Source organism: Chanodichthys erythropterus, chromosome 24 (genome assembly GCF_024489055.1).
Source record: "Chanodichthys erythropterus isolate Z2021 chromosome 24, ASM2448905v1, whole genome shotgun sequence".
NCBI lineage: Eukaryota > Metazoa > Chordata > Actinopteri > Cypriniformes > Xenocyprididae > Chanodichthys > Chanodichthys erythropterus.
The window spans coordinates 27,906,501-27,928,376 of NC_090244.1; the positions used below are offsets into that span (position 1 = coordinate 27,906,501).

The 21,876-nt window shown below is 34.9% G+C and overlaps 1 protein-coding gene and 3 long non-coding RNA genes across 4 annotated transcripts; 3 read left to right on the plus strand and 1 right to left on the minus strand.

Moving 5' to 3' along the window:
• The first annotated feature begins 2,506 nt into the window (after positions 1-2,506).
• LOC137014659 (uncharacterized) lies at positions 2,507-6,678 on the plus strand. The gene is made up of 4 exons (XR_010893881.1): positions 2,507-2,702; positions 3,224-3,280; positions 3,409-5,301; positions 5,813-6,678. It is a non-coding gene; the product is annotated as an uncharacterized lncRNA (long non-coding RNA).
• Positions 6,679-10,266: 3,588 nt separating this feature from the next.
• On the minus strand, positions 10,267-11,363 carry LOC137014686 (uncharacterized). The gene is made up of 3 exons (XR_010893883.1): positions 11,207-11,363; positions 10,447-10,579; positions 10,267-10,290 (listed from the first exon to the last, which is right to left on the minus strand). It is a non-coding gene; the product is annotated as an uncharacterized lncRNA (long non-coding RNA).
• A 3,725-nt stretch (positions 11,364-15,088) lies between these two features.
• On the plus strand, positions 15,089-15,463 carry LOC137014822 (histone H2B-like). Its single transcript, XM_067379336.1, has one exon. It carries the CDS (start codon positions 15,089-15,091, stop codon positions 15,461-15,463), a length of 375 nt encoding a protein of 124 aa, XP_067235437.1.
• Positions 15,464-17,735: 2,272 nt separating this feature from the next.
• On the plus strand, positions 17,736-20,219 carry LOC137015462 (uncharacterized). The gene is made up of 3 exons (XR_010893974.1): positions 17,736-17,844; positions 18,837-18,913; positions 19,994-20,219. It is a non-coding gene; the product is annotated as an uncharacterized lncRNA (long non-coding RNA).
• The last annotated feature ends 1,657 nt before the right edge of the window (positions 20,220-21,876 follow it).

A 21,876-nucleotide genomic window follows, 5' to 3' on the forward strand; every position in this document is an offset into this window, starting at 1 on the left:
TTTATTGTGTACAGCTAAGAGGGGAGCTTCAATAAACACACGTTCGTCTCCAAAGTGGATTTACATTAATTCCAAACCATATACATCATAAAGTTGATTACTAAATGTTTATTTAACATCTAACATCATTCAATAAGTATTGCAGGTAATGAGTACATCACAATATGAAATATACATCTTGAGTGATGTGTGCTATTATGTAGAATTCACTGTCTGTTCCCAACACTTTACATGAATGGAGGTAAATGTACAGGAATGAATGTAAATAAACAAATGTACAAGTAATTAGATCTAAGTTATCTATTTTATTTGTCCGTTAGTACTGTTGGTAAATTATATACAGTTGGATAAGAAGTGAGTTAACACATCATAAACATGTAAATGTAGTATTAAACATGTAAATGTAGCACATAAATCTCAGAGGAAACTTGAATCTTGTCTGGATGTTACAGGGACAGATGATCACACGTGTGTTTATCCAGTGGAGAGAGGCTGATGAAGGAATGATGGCGTCAATGGCTTTGAGTGAGTAAACTACAGAAATTAATACAAATCTATTTAAATATTAACTTGTATTTTATTTTAATTACTGTAATTTCAAACAGAGTTACTACAGCACTTCTGATTCTTGATGTCGGTATGTTTGCCTGCAAGGCAAGGTGATGGCGGCATTTGTGGGGGAAAAAAACCTGAATAATGACTGAATTTATATGTTTGGGTGAACTAACCCTTTAAGCCCCCAAATAGAAACTGTATGTATGCATTTATATTATGGTACCTTGAAAAAGTAAACTTTAAGAAATAATCAGCTTTATTGAGTGTTTGTGCCCAAGACACTAACAAAAAAGGATTTACAAAAATCACATTTACATTTATTTACAGGTTTGTTTTTGGCAGATGCTTTTATCAAAAGTGACATACAGTGCTCTTATTACAGGGATGATCCCCATGGAGTAACCTGGAGTAAAGTGTCTTGATTAAGGATGGTGACAGCTGCAGAGATCGAACCCGGAGATTTATCCCACTACACCACTAAAATAATAAAGCTGAAACAAAAAAATAGCACGTAATTGTAAAAATATTGAATGAAATATGTCAGGAAACAGAATTCTGACATGAATTATTAAACGTTTCAATCAGTTTAAATGTTTTACATGTAGTCTTGTTCATGGAGAGCACATGAATGTTTGGAGCAGACACAGCAGCAGTCAGATTGTCCCACACATCTTCTCCCACTCCTGCTTCAAGGTTATGGAGTTCAGGGGTCCATCATCATCTTCCTCATCCTCTGGATCAAAGATGTCCCCATTGAGAGGAGCAGCAGTGAGGGACATTATAGATGGCAAAGACAGGTGAAGGTGCAGAATTGGCACAGCTGTGTGAGATGGCAGATATGCTGAAATATGCGATTGTAAGAACGAGTTTGAATAAAGCTTTGTTTCATGTGTTGTTGACTTGTATATGTATTTATTTATTGTGATGATTACTTTTATTCATTCTATAACTCATTTATGTTTCCTATTGTCCGTAAATAAAATATATTTATTTTATTCATGCATTAATTCATTGCTTGACTGTAAATTGAGATGTGTTCACCTTGGTTGTATTTGTCTAGTGTTTATTCATGCATAGCTATGTCATATGACAAAACATTAGAATTTGCTTGTTTTAATAATACATTATTTTCTGTAAAAAATTAATATGATTAAGTATTGGTCAGCATTCATTATTAAGTGTTAGGGTGGTCTAGCAATGCTGTTCATTCTGGGGTAATCTTATCTTTAGTAGTAATACATTAGTCTTCTCCAAAGGTGAGATCTTCAAGCAGCTGTCCGACATCTCCTTTGTGCAGATATTGCAAATGCTGATGAAAACCGTACAAGGTAGCGATGGCAAGTTACTGGTGCTGTGAGGTGTTAGTGCACCTGTCACTCATATCTTTTTTATTATATTATTATTGCAGAACTAACAATGAGCAATCATAATGACAAAAAAAAATAGATTATATACACAGAAAAAAGCACAATGACAATGTTAAATATCACAAAAATACAAAATAACTCTTCTATATATATATATATATATATATATATATATATATATATATATATATATATTATAAGCCTAAGGGATGAAACGACAGTTAAATTCAATGAGAAAAAGGAAAACAGGAGATTTAAGCCACTTTTGCTTGTGGATAAAATTGTATGCATATAAAATAAAGAAATTAACAACATATTCAAGAGATCGCGATTTTGGGTTTTCATCATATATATATATATATATATATATATATATATATATATATATATATATATATAGACTATATATATATATATATATATATATATATATATAGCCTATCTTTAAGGATAAAACTGTGGGTCAGATTAGTAGGGTTAAAAAAATTCAAGATATTTACAGATATGAATTAAACCTGTTGTAAAGTTGTTGCGCTTGTGATAACGTCGTAGGTCACATGATAACGTCAACATGGCGGATTATATCCGGATCACATTCATACTCAACGAGATTAGTACCTATTCTTTTAAGGCTCGAAAAGTAAGTACTTACTGAAATTAAGTACCTACTCAGTGAGTAGGCGATTTCGGACGCAGCCATACTTTTCTATCCCAGGAGGCCACGGGAGAGGATACGTCATAATCAAACACTTGAGAAAAGCGACGCGGATGCTGTTAAATGTGAGTATTGAAAACCAAAAACACATTTGTTGAACTACTGTAGAGTAAACTGCTGAATGTGTGAAGATGCTAGACACTAGTTGTGGCTTTACTGTAAAACACGATTTATTATGTATTATGTAGATAACGGGATCTCTAGTAAACACACATAACTTAATTCTCCGAAGTGGAATTACATATTCTAAACCATATACATCTTAAAGATGCTTATTAAATGTTTATTTAACCTCTGACAGGAACATATTTAAGTATTATGACTTATGAGTGATGGATTATGTAATTTGAGTGATGTGTTTGTGCTGTTATTCACTGTTGTCAACACTGCTTACATTACATGAATGAAAATAATGTAAATAAATAAATCTACAGTAACTACACATAAGTTTAATCTATTTTATTTGTCCATTAGTACTGTTCATACATTAAGGAACATTTGTGTTGGATAAGAAGTGAGTTAACACATCAACATATAAATGTAGATTTGAGCACATAAATCTCAGGAAACTTGTCTGATGTTACAGGGACAGATGATCACGTGTGTTTATCAGGTAGAGGAATGATGCCATCAAAAGCTTTGTGTGAGGATACTACAGAAATGAATACAAAGTCTATTTAAATCTAAAGTCTATTTTATTTTAATTATTGGAATTTAAACGGACTTATTACAGCACTTTTCTGGTTCTTGATGTCTGTATGTTTGCTGCAGAGCTTTTGTGGAGCAGGACCTGCAAGGAAAGCTGACGACAGCATTTGAAGAGTTCATTTGCAAAAACCGATAAACGCCATTTTTAAAAAAAATGAACTAAGTGTTGTGCATTATTCTCCATATATAGCACGTTCTGTACCCTAAATCCATTTTGTCAGAAGAGCCGGTTTTGCCCACTTTCAGGCATCGCAAGTTCACGTTTTACAGCAGAAGCCGACAAGCGCCCTTGTTTGTGTACAGACAGAAACCAATAAGTCCGTTTTAGCGAATCAGCGCGCAGTATTCAGGTCAGGTGACAAGGCTTCTAGTCACTTCAAAAAGACGCGCTAGCTGAGGGAAGTTTTATCAAAGCTCACTAAAAGTGATCGAGGATTTATGATTTCGACTCCTGTAAGTCCTTGTACACCATACACGACTTACATGCTGAAAAATTGGTTGTCCTTTTGCTTGTGTGTGTGTGTATTAGTGCGTGTGTGTGTACTTGTGTGCCGATCTGTGTGTGTGTGTGTGTGTGTGTGTGTGTGTGTGTGTGTGTGTGTGTGTGTGTGTGTGTGTGTGTGTGTGTGTGTCGATCTGTGTGTGTGTGTGTGTGTTTGAGAGAGAGAGAGAGCGTGCGCGCGCGCGTGTGTGTGTGTGTGTGTATGTGTGTGCCGATCTGTTTGTGTGTGTGTGTGTGTGTGTGTGCGCGCGTGGGTGGGTGTGTGTGTGTGTGCGTTTGTGTGCACATGTGTGTTTCAGCAACCCAGTCTCATATGAAAACGTATCCTGACTACGTTGGTCCAAAGTGCAAAACGTAGAGGGGTTACAATAATGGCCCTTAAATTGTATGACTGTTACATTTTTTTTTTTTGCCTATTGTTTTGCGTCCAAGTCACGTGACTTTAGAGAGCCCGGCCGTGAGAACAAAAAACATGGCGGACATTTCTCTACTTTTTAGTGAAAAAAACAATATTTTGAGTTAGTTTCTGCATAAAAATAAGTTTTGATTACATTTTTAGCGAGAAATATATATTCTATTTTCATAATATTCACTCAGTGAATGTACATAATCACTCGCTTGCGCGTTGTTGCAAAGATTTATCTGATCTCGCCAGAATAATGTGAAACTGCTACGTTTTGGTTGCTATGAACAATATTTTGAGTTAGTTTCTGCATAAAAATAAGGTTTGATTACATTTTTAGCGAGAAATATATATTCTATTTTCGTAATATTCACTCAGTGAATGTCAACCCGTTCTCACTCCTGACCGTTCTCACGCTGAAGAAGTCTCCTTCAGAACACATCGCGATATTTGGCATCAGTTCGCGTGTGCTGGATGTTGGTAAGTAGTCGTAAATACGCTGTTCTAATGTTTGATATAATGTCTTTTCTGTTTGCAGATATTAATCAGATTAACGTTAGCTCCCTCATGTTCAGTCACTGCATTATATCTGTCACCTCCGCTGAGGTTTTGCTTTTCATTGCTTTCTATATTAAATACTAAACTAGGGTGATTAAACACTGTCACGTGACGTGCAATATATTGCACAATATAACATATTCAAATCAGGTTCAAAGTAGTACAAGTGTAGTTTCAAAATGGTATTTGTTGTAGAAGCACGGTAAAAAACAACACTTACCATGCTTTTTACCACAGTATTGGTAGTTTTAATGTGATTTTTGTTGTAAATACAGAGTAACCACAACACTTATTATGCTTTTAATGCCTAATAATGTTAAATCCAAAAACTGTAAGGTCAATAAGAACTTCTTTCCTATATATATTTATATATAAACCTATATATTATAAATAATGGTATTTTCTTTTCTCTTGTTTTAGCTGAAAAGACAAAAAGGGCCTTTCGGAAATGGATGAAGGAGACAGAAAGCTGCAAAGGCAAATAATTGCAATGGTATGCATGTGTTGCTTTTAACCCTTTATCAAACATTTTATCAAGCATTTGTTAAATAGTCTCACAGTAAATTAAAATTAAAGTCAAATCCTGTACATATTTATCACCTTATTTGTAAATCAGTTGTGCCCCTTCTTGGACAGTTGGACGTCCCACACATAAAAGTTTATATTAATTCCCTTGAATTCTTTAAAATGATTACAGATTGGGCCCAAAATGTTCCAATGATACATGATGTCTCTCCGCACCTCATAACTACCTCTGTTTGCAAGAGTGGAAATTATCATTTGACTTGTCACATGACATCAGATATTCGATTATTTTGTCATGATCATTTACACTGCTGATAATGTCCTGCTTGCATGTGAAACATGTTATTTATTTATTTTTATTTTTTATTTTTTAAAATATGAATATAGCTTGCTATACTTTTAATCATGGAAATGCCCACACATCAGTGAACTTATTACATAAATGCATTTAACATTTAATTGTGCAACACTCTTTACAGAAGGAAATCCTACGGTTATGTATGAACTCACAACATCATCATCAAGTGCTGTGCTGGGCACATTGGGTAACAAGTGTCCTCCAACGTATCCAATCTGTGACCACATTCTCCACATCTTCCCATGGGACACCGACATTCTTCAGGCCTTCGTTTCCATGTCTTCCCCTGCATTCTCCTGGTGGTGTCCACTTCATATCTGTCTTTGGGTGTTGTTGTTTGGTCATGCTTAGGGTGTGTCCAGGGAGGTGCACCCTTCACTCTGTCACAGTTTTTAAAAGTCTTCACGTGGACTCCTCCTTATGATCTCCTTGAAACGTGCAGAACCAATATTGAAAATAGTAATTTATCTTTTTCCATATTCTTGCCTTTATCAAAGAAGCACCAGTGCTCATCCGGAGTTTTGGTAAAAGTTCTAGTAATGCTGCGACTATAGTCAAATATGTATTTCTGCATGTGTGTATAGCAGGTGTTTGTCCGAACAATTGAAGTTAGTGAGAGTGTTCAGGAAAACCCTCTGAGAACAATCAATATTTATTTAATTCTGTTTGGTGCTGATATAGAGTATTACAGAAATGACACATTGACATTCTGGACATTATTCTGTGAGTTTGTTACCTCTTCATTTAGATGGACTTGAAAATGTCTTGCATTTTGTTTCATTAAACCTTTTTTTACAGTGTCACTATAGTAAATGTCCACCTTAACTACATCTATGGTATCATTATATCAGTACCTGGATAATGTAAATGTAACATACCCATGAATGTATTTTATAGAAGCATTTTATTGCTGAAAATATTTAACATTTATAAAATGCATTAACTATTTGAATTTGCCTTTCATTTAGTTACAGTAAAAGTGAACAATAAACACAATATTATATTGTATTAAAGTTGAGAATGTAAAATGTTATTTTTTTCCCCCTATTCTTTAAAGAAACATATTTTCACATGGAATTTTATCTCATCTCTTGGTTTGTAAAAATAATACTTCATCATATCGATTTGTGTAGTTATATTTCACTATAATAGATTGACTCTGTAACTGGATATATTTTTTCTCACAATTAACTGATTTTTATACTGTTGTGCAGTAGTTTGGGGACTACATTTGTCTTTGACACTAAATATTGGAATATGATTACAAAATCGAGTACATTCATTATGCTTTTATTTATATTTATTTTAATTCCAAGAGTTCAAATGGTGAAGAATGGTATAAATAAGTGATTAAATGTATACCTTTAATATACTACATATCTACTGTAAATGTTAGAAGCACTTTAGTAGATGCAATTATATCTCTTTCAAATATATTTATGCATCAGTTTAAAACACAAAGGAGTCTTTCGTTGTAAAATGTGATTTTTATTATATTTAATTAGATTAATTATATATTTAAGGAATCTTTCTCGTCAGCCGGAACCGAAGGAGATCTGTCGTCATTTACCATAAATGGACAAGTAAGCGTGACGCATCTGTTCAGCTGTGTTGTGATTGGCTGTGACTCTATCGCAGAACTCGCTGTGATTGGACTACCTTTCAACCCATATAAAACGGCGCTTTATCTTACAAAGTTTGTTTTAGTGTGAATATTACGTTACTCATACATTAAGTTAACTATAAAGTGTTTCCATGTTGTGAGAAATTACTCCTTTACCGAGATCCCAACCCTAACCCTAGCTTCTCAATGAACTACAGCGCCATGTTTCCCGTTCATTGATAGAATGACAGAGACATATGGGTAATGTAGTTTAAAACGTTTAGTAAAGAAATGATAAATGTTAAAATAATAAGATCTTTAATGGACAACTCGATATCTAAATATGTTTATTGTGCAAACATTTATTAAATATATGAGGGACAGGCTGAAATTTAATATTTTACTGTAATCACTATTAAAAAACCTTTATGCCAGCTTTCCATGTATGTCTGAAAACTGTGCCCAACATTATTTAGTAATCATAGCATAAGCAGTTGTCCTGTTGATTTTCTCTTTGATACGCTAACCGGACTTTGAGTTACAGCCATTTGAAATGTGCATTTTTTTTGCTCTTCCAGGGGCCGGTACTGGCCCCTTGGGGGTGGAAGGGCATTAAAATCTACCCAAGTGTGTACTCCTCATCATGAATAACAAACTTTGTTGAATCACATTTAAATATTGCAGTATTTTATCATTTCCTCATTTTCCATTCTAACATCATGCTTGTATAGGTTTTTGATGGGTATTGTGAGACCATCTGATGAAATATGGAAATATTATAACAAAATGTTGTAATACAATAATAATAATAATAATAATAATAATAATAATTGATTAATTGAATAGTAGTTGATTATTTCTTTGCTTTTTTTTTTGTATGAACACCAATAAATATAATGGATGAACCCACAACAACTTGCCATTATCCAGCTGCCAGTGTTGGCAGTAAACTAAAAACTATTTATATTTACACTTCACTATTACTGTTACACAAGGATAATGCACTATTCAGTAAAATAAGAAACTGTGCCAAAATGTCATTATCACCCCCTCTTCTTGCTCCTCACATGCCTGACATAAGTAATGTCCAGCTGTCATTTTGAATGCAGTAGTAGATGTACCAGAATGATCAACATCCATCTTCTTCAACTCTGCTTGAAGTGTTTTTATCAGTATAACCCACTGCAGCCTCTCTTTATTCACATTCCTTCCCTTTATTTATCTGGAAACTGCCATCCTTGTCACAACATGAAAGTATATGCAACTTTTGGTGCATTGTTGTCCCAAATATCATGAATTAGATCGAAAATATTTATGTAATATATATTTATGTATTAATAAGTAAAACAATCATGGAAATTATATGTCATTTTTTTAAATTATGAAATAAACTCAGCTTAGTTAAATTGTATTTACTCTACCAAACACCACGTTCACCATAATTTATTACACAACACTTTATTGGAGGATACAGCATAAGGTTGAAATTTGCATAAAGACAAATGAGATTCAAGATAAATAAAAACGTGTCTTCAAAAATACGTTAACGTCATAATAATCCATTCACAGACTTTACTCCTATTGCACAAATGAGCGCCACAGAATCCCATCCAGTCAACTATGATCCAGAAAACAGATTTGATATTGAGTTTAAAATAAAGATTCATTATCACAGCTGAACTGGGTTCTTGCTCTTCCCTGTACACGTCTCTATCATGTTCATGTTCTTCTTCTTCTAAACAGTTTGTTCAGTTGTACTCTACAGTACAACTAATGACCAGAAGATGTGATCACTGATGTGCTGTAGCTTTTTCTCAACCAGAGGAAGAAGTCTTAACATCCCATTGTCAGGCGTTCTTCAGTCCTGGTCTAAAAGTAAAACAAAAAAACACACAATTCAAGTTAAGTAGTTTAATGGACAGCCAGGTCAGCTTATGTTCTGCATGATTTAAACAGTGGTGGGCTACTCTGGCCCTCAGCGTCCACGGTCCTGCAGATTTAGCTCCAACCTCAAACCCAACTGCCTATAACTGTCTATAAGTACACATGAAGACTTTGGTTAAAATTTTCAGGTGTGCTCAATTATGGTTGGAGGTAAACTCTCCACCTCAAAAAGGAGACAGCAAAAGGGCTAGAGTTGCCTGTTCCTGATTTAACTTTACAAAACAGCAGTACATAATATATATATTATAATAAAAATGCAGCACAGACTGTAAGCTAAGTACTGAACAAAAACTGTTTTACCCATATTAACAGCAACCTGTTTTAAAAGATCTTTTAGAAAGGCATGCTCTCTTTTGAGCCTTGATTTCTTTCAGGACAACATACTCTTCTGTTTCTTGTTTCAAGAGCATAATTTGGTCAAAAACCAAGTGATAACCTGTACAATGTAAAATTGTTAAAATACTGCAATAAAAACTTTAAGGCAAGAATTAAGAATAGGCACAGGACTTACTGTACTCATGAAGAAGCCATGGCCATGCATAGTTTCTGCCTCTTGTGTTCCTCCGTAGCTGCACATCAGTCATTTTTCCTCTAGGATCTTCTGTTAGTGACTTCACTTGCTATCTGTTTTAAAACACAAATACAATGTTTTAGGTCTGTGCAGTATAAGGCCTTATTTCAAGCCAAAAAAACTAGGTATTACACATAATTTAAAGAACATTTACTATTTAATTCCTATTATACTATATTATATTATATTAACTCATTATCTTCCAAAGCTTCCCTGTCTGCTTTTATCTAAAAAAACAAACAAACAAACAAAAAAAAAAAACAGAATGAACAGTTTTTAAGAACTTTTTAAGAACTTAATAGTCCTTTGAGAGAACAACATCAAATTATGTACTACATATTACAGCATTGTTTCAATACAAGACATACCAATGGACTCGCGCAGCTTTCTGTCTTCTTTGGGCACCAGATGTTCCTTCCTCACCCGAAACAAAGGACTTATTCGATTAGCTTGCGTTGATATAAGGACTGGTCTTCCTTCTCTGCTGTAAAACAAGAAAGTCTCGACTTACTCTATGTGCAATTACTATTGTTCTTGAAACATAAATTAAGACAGTTATAAATAAGTTAATTTACCATACGATTCAGGAGAGAGCATTTGATGAGTAAATACTGATTTAAATATCTAGAAACTTTACCTGGAAAGGGCTGATCACGGCAGGTTTGCAGCGACTCACTAGTAGCTCTTGTGAGGGTCGGCTCTTAAAAGAGCTGTTGAGTTTGATGTTGTAGAGATCCTAAAAAGAAGGACTAAGTAATCTGCAAGTAATCCTGCAAGACAGAAAGGAAGGTAAATTTATTACATCACATTCAAGTTGTCAATTTACTCATAACTGTAGGATTTCCTTCTGTAAAGAGTGTTGCATAATTAAATGTTAAATGCATTTATGTAATAAGTTCACTGATATGTGGGCATTTCCATGATTAAACATATGTCTTTAATAGCAAGCTATATTTATATTTAAAAGAATAAATAAAAAAATAACATGTTTCACATGCAAGCAGGACATTATCAGCAGTGTAACTGATTAGATATTGAATAGACATCAGATATTCAATTATTTTGATTATGACAAAATAATTGAATATCTGATGTCATGTGACAAGTCAAATGATAATTTCCACTCTTGCAAACAGAGGTAGTTATGAGGTGCGGAGAGACATCATGTATCATTGGAACATTTTGGGCCCAATCTGTAATCATTTTAAAGAATTCAAGGGAATTAATATAAACTTTTATGTGTGGGACGTCCAACTGTCCAAGAAGGGGCACAACTGATTTACAAATAAGGTGATAAATATGTACAGGATTTGACTTTAATTTTAATTTACTGTGAGACTATTTAACAAATGCTTGATAAAATGTTTGATAAAGGGTTAAAAGCAACACATACATACCATTGCAATTATTTGCCTTTGCAGCTTTCTGTCTCCTTCATCCATTTCCGAAAGGCCCTTTTTGTCTTTTCAGCTAAAACAAGAGAAAAGAAAATATCATTATTTATAATATATAGGTTTATATATAAATATATATAGGAAAGAAGTTCTTATTGACCTTACAGTTTTTGGATTTAACATTATTAGGCATTAAAAGCATAATAAGTGTTGTGGTTACTCTGTATTTACAACAAAAATCACATTAAAACGACCAATACTGTGGTAAAAAGCATGGTAAGTGTTGTTTTTTACCGTGCTTCTACAACAAATACCATTTTGAAACTACACTTGTACTACTTTGAACCTGATATGAATATGTTATATATATTGTGCAATATATTGCACGTCACGTGACAGTGTTTAATCACCCTAGTTTAGTATTTAATATAGAAAGCAATGCAAAGCAAAACCTCAGCGGAGGTGACAGATATAATGCAGTGACTGAACATGAGGGAGCTAACGTTAATCTGATTAATATCTGCAAACAGAAAAGACATTATATCAAACATTAGAACAGCGTATTTACGACTACTTACCAACATCCAGCACACGCGAACTGATGCCAAATATCGCGATGTGTTCTGAAGGAGACTTCTTCAGCGTGAGAACGGTCAGGAGTGAGAACGGGTTGACATTCACTGAGTGAATATTACGAAAATAGAATATATATTTCTCGCTAAAAATGTAATCAAACCTTATTTTTATGCAGAAACTAACTCAAAATATTGTTCATAGCAACCAAAACGTAGCAGTTTCACATTATTCTGGCGAGATCAGATAAATCTTTGCAACAACGCGCAAGCGAGTGATTATGTACATTCACTGAGTGAATATTATGAAAATAAATAATATATATTTTTTGCTTAAAATGTAATCAAACCTTTTTTTGATGCAGAAAATAAAATATTGTTCATAGCAACCAAAACGTAGCAGTTTCACATTAGCGAGATCAGATAAATCATTGCAACAACGCGCAAGCGAGTGATTATGTACATTCACTGAATGAATATTATGAAAATAAAATATATATTTTTTGCTTAAAATGTAATCAAACCTTATTTTGATGCAGAAAATAAAATATTGTTCATAGCAACCAAAACGTAGCAGTTTCACATTATTCTGGCGAGATCAGAAAAATCTTTGCAACAACGCGCAAGCGAGTGATTATGTACATTCACTGAGTGCATATTATGAAAATAGAATATATATTTCTCGCTAAAAATGTAATCAAAACTTATTTTTATGCAGAAACTAACTCAAAATATTGTTTTTTCACTAAAAAGTAGAGAAACGTCCGCCATGTTTTTTGTTCCCACGGCCGGGCTCTCTAAAGTCACGTGACTTGGACGCAAAACAATAGGCAAAAAAAAATGTAACAGTCATACAATTTAAGGGCCATTATTGTAACCCCTCTACGTTTTGCACTTTGGACCAACGTAGTCAGGATACATTTTCATATGAGACTGGGTTGGTTTCAGAGTGTTTTAAATGCAATTACTTGGGTTTTGTTTAACTATGAAACATGAAATGTGGAGTTATCTGCTTTTGCCAAAAAACGACTGTTGGAGTTATCTGCTTTTGCTAAAAAACAAACTTTTAATATATATATAAAACATACTTTCAATGAATTTTAATTTTTTAATTTACCTATATTTTTTAGAGTTATCATTACTTAATCAAAACAGCCCAACTGCAGTTTGATTGTTATTAATTGGAATGCACAATAAAAAAAACATGATTTGTGAGAATTCATAAAAATGGAGTTATCTGTTTTTGCAAATAAACTCTTCATTTGTTAAAAATAAAGAGGAAAGCCTGAAACAAAATATAAAGTAAGATCATTTTGTTATTTCTAAAACAGAAATCAAATAACACTGTGCTGTTAAAATGGCTGCTTTTGTATTATATTTGTGCATTATTGTAGGATGTTAATGTCCTCAGACTGGTGTGAGCACTGAGGATGGAGAGCCACAGCAGATCCTGGGAATGGTTCAGTGTCATGGACGAGATCCTCCATCACTCCTCCTTTCAAGTGACTCAATCAAGGGCACACTGGAGGAGACGCTGCACAGATCAAACCAGCAAACCTTCTGCTGACCAGCTCAGTGGTTTAGCCCACCACACCACAAATGTAATGAAGCTACAACAAAAATTAGCAAGTAATTGTAAAAATATGAAATGAAATATGTCAAGAAACAGAATGCTGACATGAATTAATTGTAAAATGTTTTAATCTGCTGATGGAGAACACATGAATGTTTGCAGCAGCAGATTGTCCCGCACATCTTCTCCCACTCCTGCTTCAAGGTTGAGGGTTTAGGGGTCCATCATCATCACCGTTTTCCTCATCCTCTGGATCAACACTGTCCCCATTGAGAAGAGCAGCAGTGAGGGACATGATGATGAAGGTGTTCATCAGCTGCTTCATCAGAATAAAGCTGCAGAATTGGCACAGCTGTGTGAGATGACAGCAGGACTGTAAATACCTGATTGTTAGATCAATACATTTGAATAAAGTTTTGTTTCGTGTGTTGTTGTCTTGTATATGTATTTATTTATTGTCATTATTACTTGTATTTCACTTTTTTTTATTAATTATGCTATTATTATCATTTAAATGTATATATTTTATTAAGCAATGAATTAATGCATGAATTGACTGTAAATTGAGATATATATTCACATCAGCTGTATTTGTCTAGTGTGTGTGTTTATGCACAGCTGTCATATGACAAAACATTACATTTTGCTTGTTTTACTAAAGAAGTAAAATGAAAAGTTATATAATTAAGTTTTGGTCAGCATTTATCATTGTTATTGTGTATAAGTGTTGGTGCTAGCAGAGCAATTCATTCTGGAGTAATCTTAATTTTAAGTAGTTATACTTAAATTTTTTGAGTATAAAATCAGTCTTCTCCAAAGGCGAGATCTTCGAGCAGCTGCTGATGTCTTCTTTGGCTTCAGACATTGCTAACACTGAGGAAAATTGCTCTAGGTAGGGTTGTGGAGTTACTGGTGCTGTGCGGTGTTAGTGCACCTGTCACTCATATCTTTATTTTTATTGCAGGATCTACAATTACAAGATCAGGGAAAATACCATGGTTGTATCTTTAACAATGAACAATAATAATGACAAAAAAATATGGGTTTGTATACATGATAGTTTGAGATTATATACACAGACATAAAACATGACAAGATTAAATATTTTGAATACATCATAATGCATAAAAGTTATTTATTTGTTATTTATTGAAACTAAAGCTAATTCAACAAGAAAAAGAGAAAAACAAATGAGATTTATGCAAATTTTGCTTGTGGGTTGACATTTTTGCATATAAAATAAAGAAATTAACAATATATTCACGCGAATTTGGGTTTTTGTAACAAAAAATAAACTCACATCAGTAGTTAAAAAAATATAAGAACTTTAACCCAAATACATATTAATTGTACTACAATTTCAAAATTACTGGCAGCTGTTTCTTCAACAAGACCACAAAATAAGCAATTTGATCAATATCAAGATATTTACAGATAGATGAATTAAACCTGTCACTCATTTCTTTGTTGCGCTTGCGATAACGTCGTAGGTTACATGATAACGTCAACATGGCGGATTATTCTTGGATCTCATTCATACTCAACGAAATTTGGCTGTTAAGTACCTACTCTTTTAGCGCTCGTTAAGTAAGTACTGAAATTAAGTACCTACTCATTGAGTAGGCGGTTTCGGACGCAGCCAATCTGTATCTTTGAAAATTAGCATAGGGCGGTGAATAAATATCTCCGTGTCGCCTCTAATTTCACGTTGCTTTGAGAAGTTTGCGCTCAAAAAGCATCATGCCTGAACCAGCAAAGTCCGCGCCTAAGAAGGGCTCCAAGAAGGCCGTCACGAAGACCGCCGGTAAGGGAGGCAAGAAGCGCAGAAAGTCCAGGAAGGAGAGCTACGCTATCTACGTCTACAAAGTCCTGAAGCAGGTTCATCCTGACACCGGCATCTCTTCCAAAGCGATGGGCATCATGAACTCTTTCGTCAACGACATCTTCGAGCGCATCGCCGGTGAGTCGTCTCGTCTCGTTCACTACATCAAGCACTCCACAATCACTTCTAGAGAGATCCAGACCGCCGTGCGTCTGCTGCTGCCCGGAGAGCTGGCCAAACACGCCGTGTCCGAGGGCACCAAGGCCGTCACCAAGTACACCAGCTCCAAGTAGAGATTCAACCGAGACACTCAACAACCCAAAGGCTCTTTCAAAAACCACCCATGCTTTCAACTAAAGAGCTTTTGAAGTGACTTATTTGTAGCCTTGATCCTACGAGAATTTTGATGTATGTGCAATAACACATTTTAGAATACTGTTCTGTATTCAAAATGCAAAATGTATAATTGTAAAATAAAGATTGTGGTAATAATCACTAAAGTATTGCCAAATCTTTCTGAAGGAGTTTATTTATAGTGGTATTCTAAAGTGAACAGCATATTCTGCCTCATATTGACTGAAAGCTTTTGAGGTTGTTGAAAGGTTAAAGATTGGTGTCTTGTCTGGTTTCTGAAAGACTTAATCTGAAATTTTAGCTGACCTACAATCTTAAGTTTTAATGTGCTCTGCATAAAGAATTATCCGAACAAAATGATAGTATTAAAGTTTCCAGAATCTGAAGTAAAAGTAGCTGTGGCCTCATGGCAGGAGGAAGGCAAACTGCTCCAATTCATTAATCCCAAACTTTTTACTAATGACTGAAGAAGAGAAGTTGAGGAGTACCGCAATATTTTATTATAGTAATGCTACCCATCCACAATCTGATTTTCTGACTTGAGTCAAAAAAGTTGGAAAGAAATCAATGGCTGCATCCGGAATCAAATACTTCCCTACTATATAGTAGGTGAAAAACCGTATGTGACAAAAGAAGTGTAAGTGCAAATTCACTCTTAAAAGAACAAGCAAAACCGTACCTAGATGACCCACTTCTTGTGAGATTCTAAAGTGCACATACGGTGGACTGTTTACTATCCCACGGCCAGGGAGGCCACGAGAGAGGATTTGTGAATGACAGTGAAGCAACACAACTGACACTGGTAGGTCACATGGTAATGACAACATGGCAGATGTAGTATGTACAGATTACATTCATACAACACACACTCATATAGAACATACTTTTTAAGTGGTCTTTAAGTAATTACTTATTCAAAATAAGCACCTACTCAAGAGAGTATGTGATTTCAGACACAGCATGTGCTTGACATGGCAAATGTAGGAGGCCTATTTCCAGATTACATTATACTACATTCATATGTAGAACATACTTTTTAGTGGTCATGAAGTAATTACTTATTCAAAATAAGTACTGACTAAAGAGAGTAAGCGATTTCGGGCGCAGCTTTCATATCACTTTTGTGTAAAAGTCAAGAACTAAAACAAGTATGTGAATCTAAATGGCCGGAAATATTTGGTACAGATCTGTAGCAGAAGAACTTCATACATACATTCTTTTTTTAAGTCAAGAAGCTTTTCTTTATGGTCCTAATTATCAGTATAAAACAAGGAATGGTGATGTATTTTTTAAAATTATTTGTATGGACAAGCAATTATTTCATTTATTCATTTATTGTTAGGTAATTGTGTGTATATTGTGTAGTTCTAATGTAATCTTGTTTTAAATCAATTGTAATTAAAAGATCTTTTAAATGTCAAAATTCATTTGCTCACACGATTTTCTGTGAGATCTCATGTCTGTGGAATTGCTACTGTGAAATAGTTTTCACCTGATTTCACCAAGAGCAACATGTTTCAGTATTATCTTTCTTGAACCTGGAACAACATTCCAATCAACCAATCAGATTTGAGGTACAAGTTTACAGTTTGTCAAGTTTAGGCCAGAATTTGGTGCTTCTACATCAGTGTTATTCACCATCATTTCATTTCCCAGCAAACATCTGGACGTTTAATGACTGTTGAAAAGAAATCGTTCCGTCATGTCATGGTTGAAAAATTGTTCCAAAATGATATTTGAACAATGTCTTAGACATTATCCTATTAATTACTGAATTAATTAATTATATATTGAACTACACGTAGCTAAAAGTCAAAGTAACAATTATGCATGCAACCCTAAAGAATTGTAGACATGTACAAACATATTTGAATGCATATAAATGTTCTGTGATACATATTTTTACAGATTTTGCCATCCTACTGCGACTATTTTTGACCTGGGAAGTTGCCGTCAGACCAATGTTTGCTGGGTTCCCTCTGATTTTAACCCTGTACACTCTAAAAACTCCTGGGTTATTTCTTTAACCCATTTTCTGGGTTATTTGTGTTGGGTTAAAATTATGGGTTATTTTTTCAGAGAGTAACCTTTTTCTGGGTTATAGGGCTAATATTTTGACCCAATTCCTGGGTTGTTTAGGTTTCTGGGTTATTTTTCAAAGAGTAACCCATGTTCTGGGTTAACGCCCCTCCCCCCGCCCCCCGCTGTTGTTCTGGAATTTTCTCACAACAGTCGTTTGAAACAACCGTCACTTGAACTTGAACGCACTCGATCCGTTTTGGCCTGGGCTTCTTCGGTGCAACTTCGTCGCGTATTCAAGGTAAGGCAAGTATTTTCAGTGTCAATGTAACGTAAACTTTTCTGTGTCCATGTCCCCATTGCTAGTTTAGCACCATTTGTTGAAAAAATGACCATGGCTTACCGTGGTAATTCTGTGGTGAGCATGTAGCCGCCTGCGGATATCGCGACAACATCTAACTAGTTTAAAGTCCGTGTAAAGTCAAAATAAATATGTGTTTTAAGTTTGTCAGACTAAATAAGAAAGTGTTATTAACCACCAAAGCCAAATTTGACGTAACGTAATAATACGATAAGTACAGTGCAGCTAGTGGCGACTTCATGCCGCGTTAAGGGGGTCGAACACCGGACGAGAAGCGCCGCGCTGAGCCGCGTCTAGGACAACTCGAGGTATCGTGTACTTTCTCAGTTTATGGCCAGCAATATTGTTATGTTTTAGGACATTGTGGAATTAAGATAATGTCAGTACTATGTTATGATTGTACTGTATAATTAAATACGTTGCTGAGTCTGCAGTCTGAACACTTTACCTCAGAGCGTCCGTTAACTGAATGAATTGAGAATATCACCTGAAAATCCAATAACATAAGCAATTTTTATTCATGCAGCTGATTACTGTAAATTAATGTAAAATTAACTTTATATTGCAGCACATGGTGAAGTCAGTATATACATTAACGACGATTTGAGACAAATAAGTGTAAATTTAATATAAATCTATGTACATGGCGCGCTGTGGCGCTGCAGGATTTTGAACAAGGTCCTGAACCGTTGCTGGGCGCCGCCGGTGTGTGTACACTCATAGAGAATAATGTGTTTGAATTTTAAATACGCATCTCTTCCGGTGTGCGACCCCCTTTAGCCGTGGCTAGAGCGACGAGGCTACACAATAGTTATGTTAACCAGCTGCGCTGTGCTTATCATATTATACAGTGCTCTACGGGCTTAAGTAGTGAGAGTTAATGAAGTGTGTTAAGTGTTCAAATTGTTGCTAACCTTTATTGTTTTCTCCAGGTCATTTTAAATGGACAGCTTTGTTGCTGATAAGCTAACTGAGTGGCGGATGTCTGAGCTGATAGAGAATTTTAGAGGTGAGCGTTTTACTCTTTTAAGGGATAGTTCACCCAAAAATGAAAATTTGATGTTTATCTGCTTACCCCCAGGGCATCCAAGATGTAGGTGACTTTGTTTCTTCAGTCGAACACAAATGATGATTTTTAACTCCAACGGTTGCCGTCTGTCAGTCTTATAATGCGAGTGAATGGTAACACAATTTATAAGAGTCAAAAAATATGCTTAGACAAATCCAAACTGAACCCTGCGGCGCGTGAAGACACATTAATGTCCTAAGACACGAAACAATCGGTTTGTGCGAGAAACCTAAGTGATTGCTAAATGCAATAGAAGTAAAAAATTATATAAATAATTTTCTGTTTCTCGCACAAACGTGTCTTAGGACATCAATTTGTCGTCACGAGCCGCAGGGTTTAATTTGGATTTATTTTTGGGTTATTTTTTGACTCTTATAAATTGTGTTACCATTCATTCGCATTATAAGACTGACAGACGACAATGGTTGGAGTTAAAAATCATAATTTGTGTTCTACTGAAGAAACAAAGTCACCTACATCTTGGATGCCCTGGGGGTAAGCAGATAAACATCAAATTTTCATTTTTGGGTGAACTATCCCTTTAACTGCCCTCATATCATCTCTCTATACCTAAATATTTTTCTTTAATATGGCTTAAATGTGTCAGTGCAAGATTTTGTGACAGTCACAACTTCTTCGACAGTGGGGAATGCATCTCTATAATAACCCTTATAGTTAAAAGATACTTGTGCCTTGTCTTTAAGCTGTTATGCATAATAATGGGCCAGATATTCACCTTTGCATTAATGTCATTATTACACTTGTTAATGAAAGAAAAGATGTACAGTATAGACTGTCATTCACACAAAATGGGTAATGCTGCAAAAGAACCACATTAGTTAACTAGCAAATTGGGCCACGTTTTTTTTTTTTTTTTAACAAAAAAAAAAAACAACAACAACATCATTCCCTTAAAAGTGATTATTTGTTAGCTTGATAATCAAAGAGTGTCTGGTGAGTGGTTCACAATTGTCTCGACTTATTAACAATACTCATGTTGTCTTGTTTTCTGTCTTTCAGGTGAAGACAGAGATGAGGAGGCATTTCTTCTCTTAGATGAGGACACTATCAAAAATCTTGTCCCTCAAGTTCAATCCAGTTATTGAATGTTGTCAAAAGAGAATGAGTTGTTTATTTTTCTATTTTTTCTAATGTCTGATGTTATTACAGTGTGACCTAAAATAAATAGGTCCAAGTGTGTAGAGTTTAATTTAATTTAATGCAATAAAAATGTAAAAGTGCTTGAAGTGTGTAAGTGCCTGAAGTTTTATTTTCTGAAATGAGGCATACTGGCATAGTAACCCAAGTTAGGTTATTTTTGACCTTTGACCTTTGATTAAAAAGGGACCTACTAATTTCTGGGTTATTTTAACCCAGATATTGGGGTTGTTCTTTTGACCCAGAAGTTGGGTTATATTAACTACAATTTTGGGTTATTTTAACCTAAAATTTGGGTTAGGTATTTAACCCAGAAGTTGGGTCAAAAAGAATAACCCATTTTTCTGGGTTGAAATAACCCAGAAATTAGTTGGTCCCTTTTTAACCCAGGATTTGGGTCAAAAATAACCCATTATGGGTTATTTTTGACCCAGGAGTTTTTAGTGTGTAAGACCTGACCATAGAACTACTCCGAAAGAGTATATCTAAATATTTTTACATGCTGTGCTGTCATACATTTTCATATGCCTGTAACACAGTTCAGTTCGTAGTTGGGGAAGGAAGAGGACAGGGTTGACGAACAACTGCTGACTGAGACTTTATTAATTCTCAAAGGCTTCAACAGTAAGACTGTGCAGCGCACAACAACAAAAATAAACAATCCACAAAGGGCTTCACTCCAGGTTCGGTATGCACCATCCACAAGGGCTTCTCTCCAAGTTTGGCATAAACAATCCACAAGGGCTTCACTCCAGAACCTCAACACGACTCAGTCAGCAGTTCCCCTCTCTCACACACTCCCGCTTCTCACTGCGTTTTATCCTGTCTCCGCGCCAATCACTGGAATGAGAAACAGGTGTTCGTGATTTTTATTCAACCCACTCACTTACCAAGCGTCTCCCGCTATTCTCTCCGGTTGCAGACCTCGCTGAACCACGCCCCCCTCGCCACAATGCCATATATCAATACAATCCTTACACCCCCAAATTGAATGCTATATATGTAATAAATCCATAGGAACTAGATTAAAAGCTCAATAGGGCAATAAAAAAATCATATATATATATAACAGAAATATAACAAATGTAAACCTCAAACTTGTCAATGTAAAAAACTTGCATAAAACACTTTAAAACTATACAAAATTGATTTGTAGTGTTTACATAATTTAGTTTAAAAGATACATTAATTTTTATAAACAGTGTATTGTTGAGTCAAACAGATATCATATTGCCTTTGAGAGCAATGTTGATTAAAAAATTAAGGGATAGAAGAAAAAAAAACTATTTTTAATTACACTTCTCTATTATACACTACTGTTAAGTGGTAAAAAAAAAAAAACTGTACATTATCAGAACTAAACAAGCAGAAAGCACAGAGGGGAATTTGGCATGCCACGCACATGAATGGAGTCCATTTGTATTTGTGGGGTCAAACAGAAAACATTTTTCTTTTGAGAGACATGCTGATTGAACAAATTAATTAAAATTACACAACAATTAAACAAAAAAACAAATAATTTATGGCCAAAACATACAGAAAGGCATCCATACATATATACAGTCACCCAAGCAATAAGACTTGTGGCAGTTCCTGTCAAGAATAACACAGAGGGGTACTTGGCATGCCTCACACCTGAATGGAGTGCATTTCCCACACAGCCTGCATTTCCTGTGCCTCTGTGTGGCTTTTTTGATCCAACTATACCAGAAATGGCAACAGGTAAGTGCTGGTAGCTGGTTGGA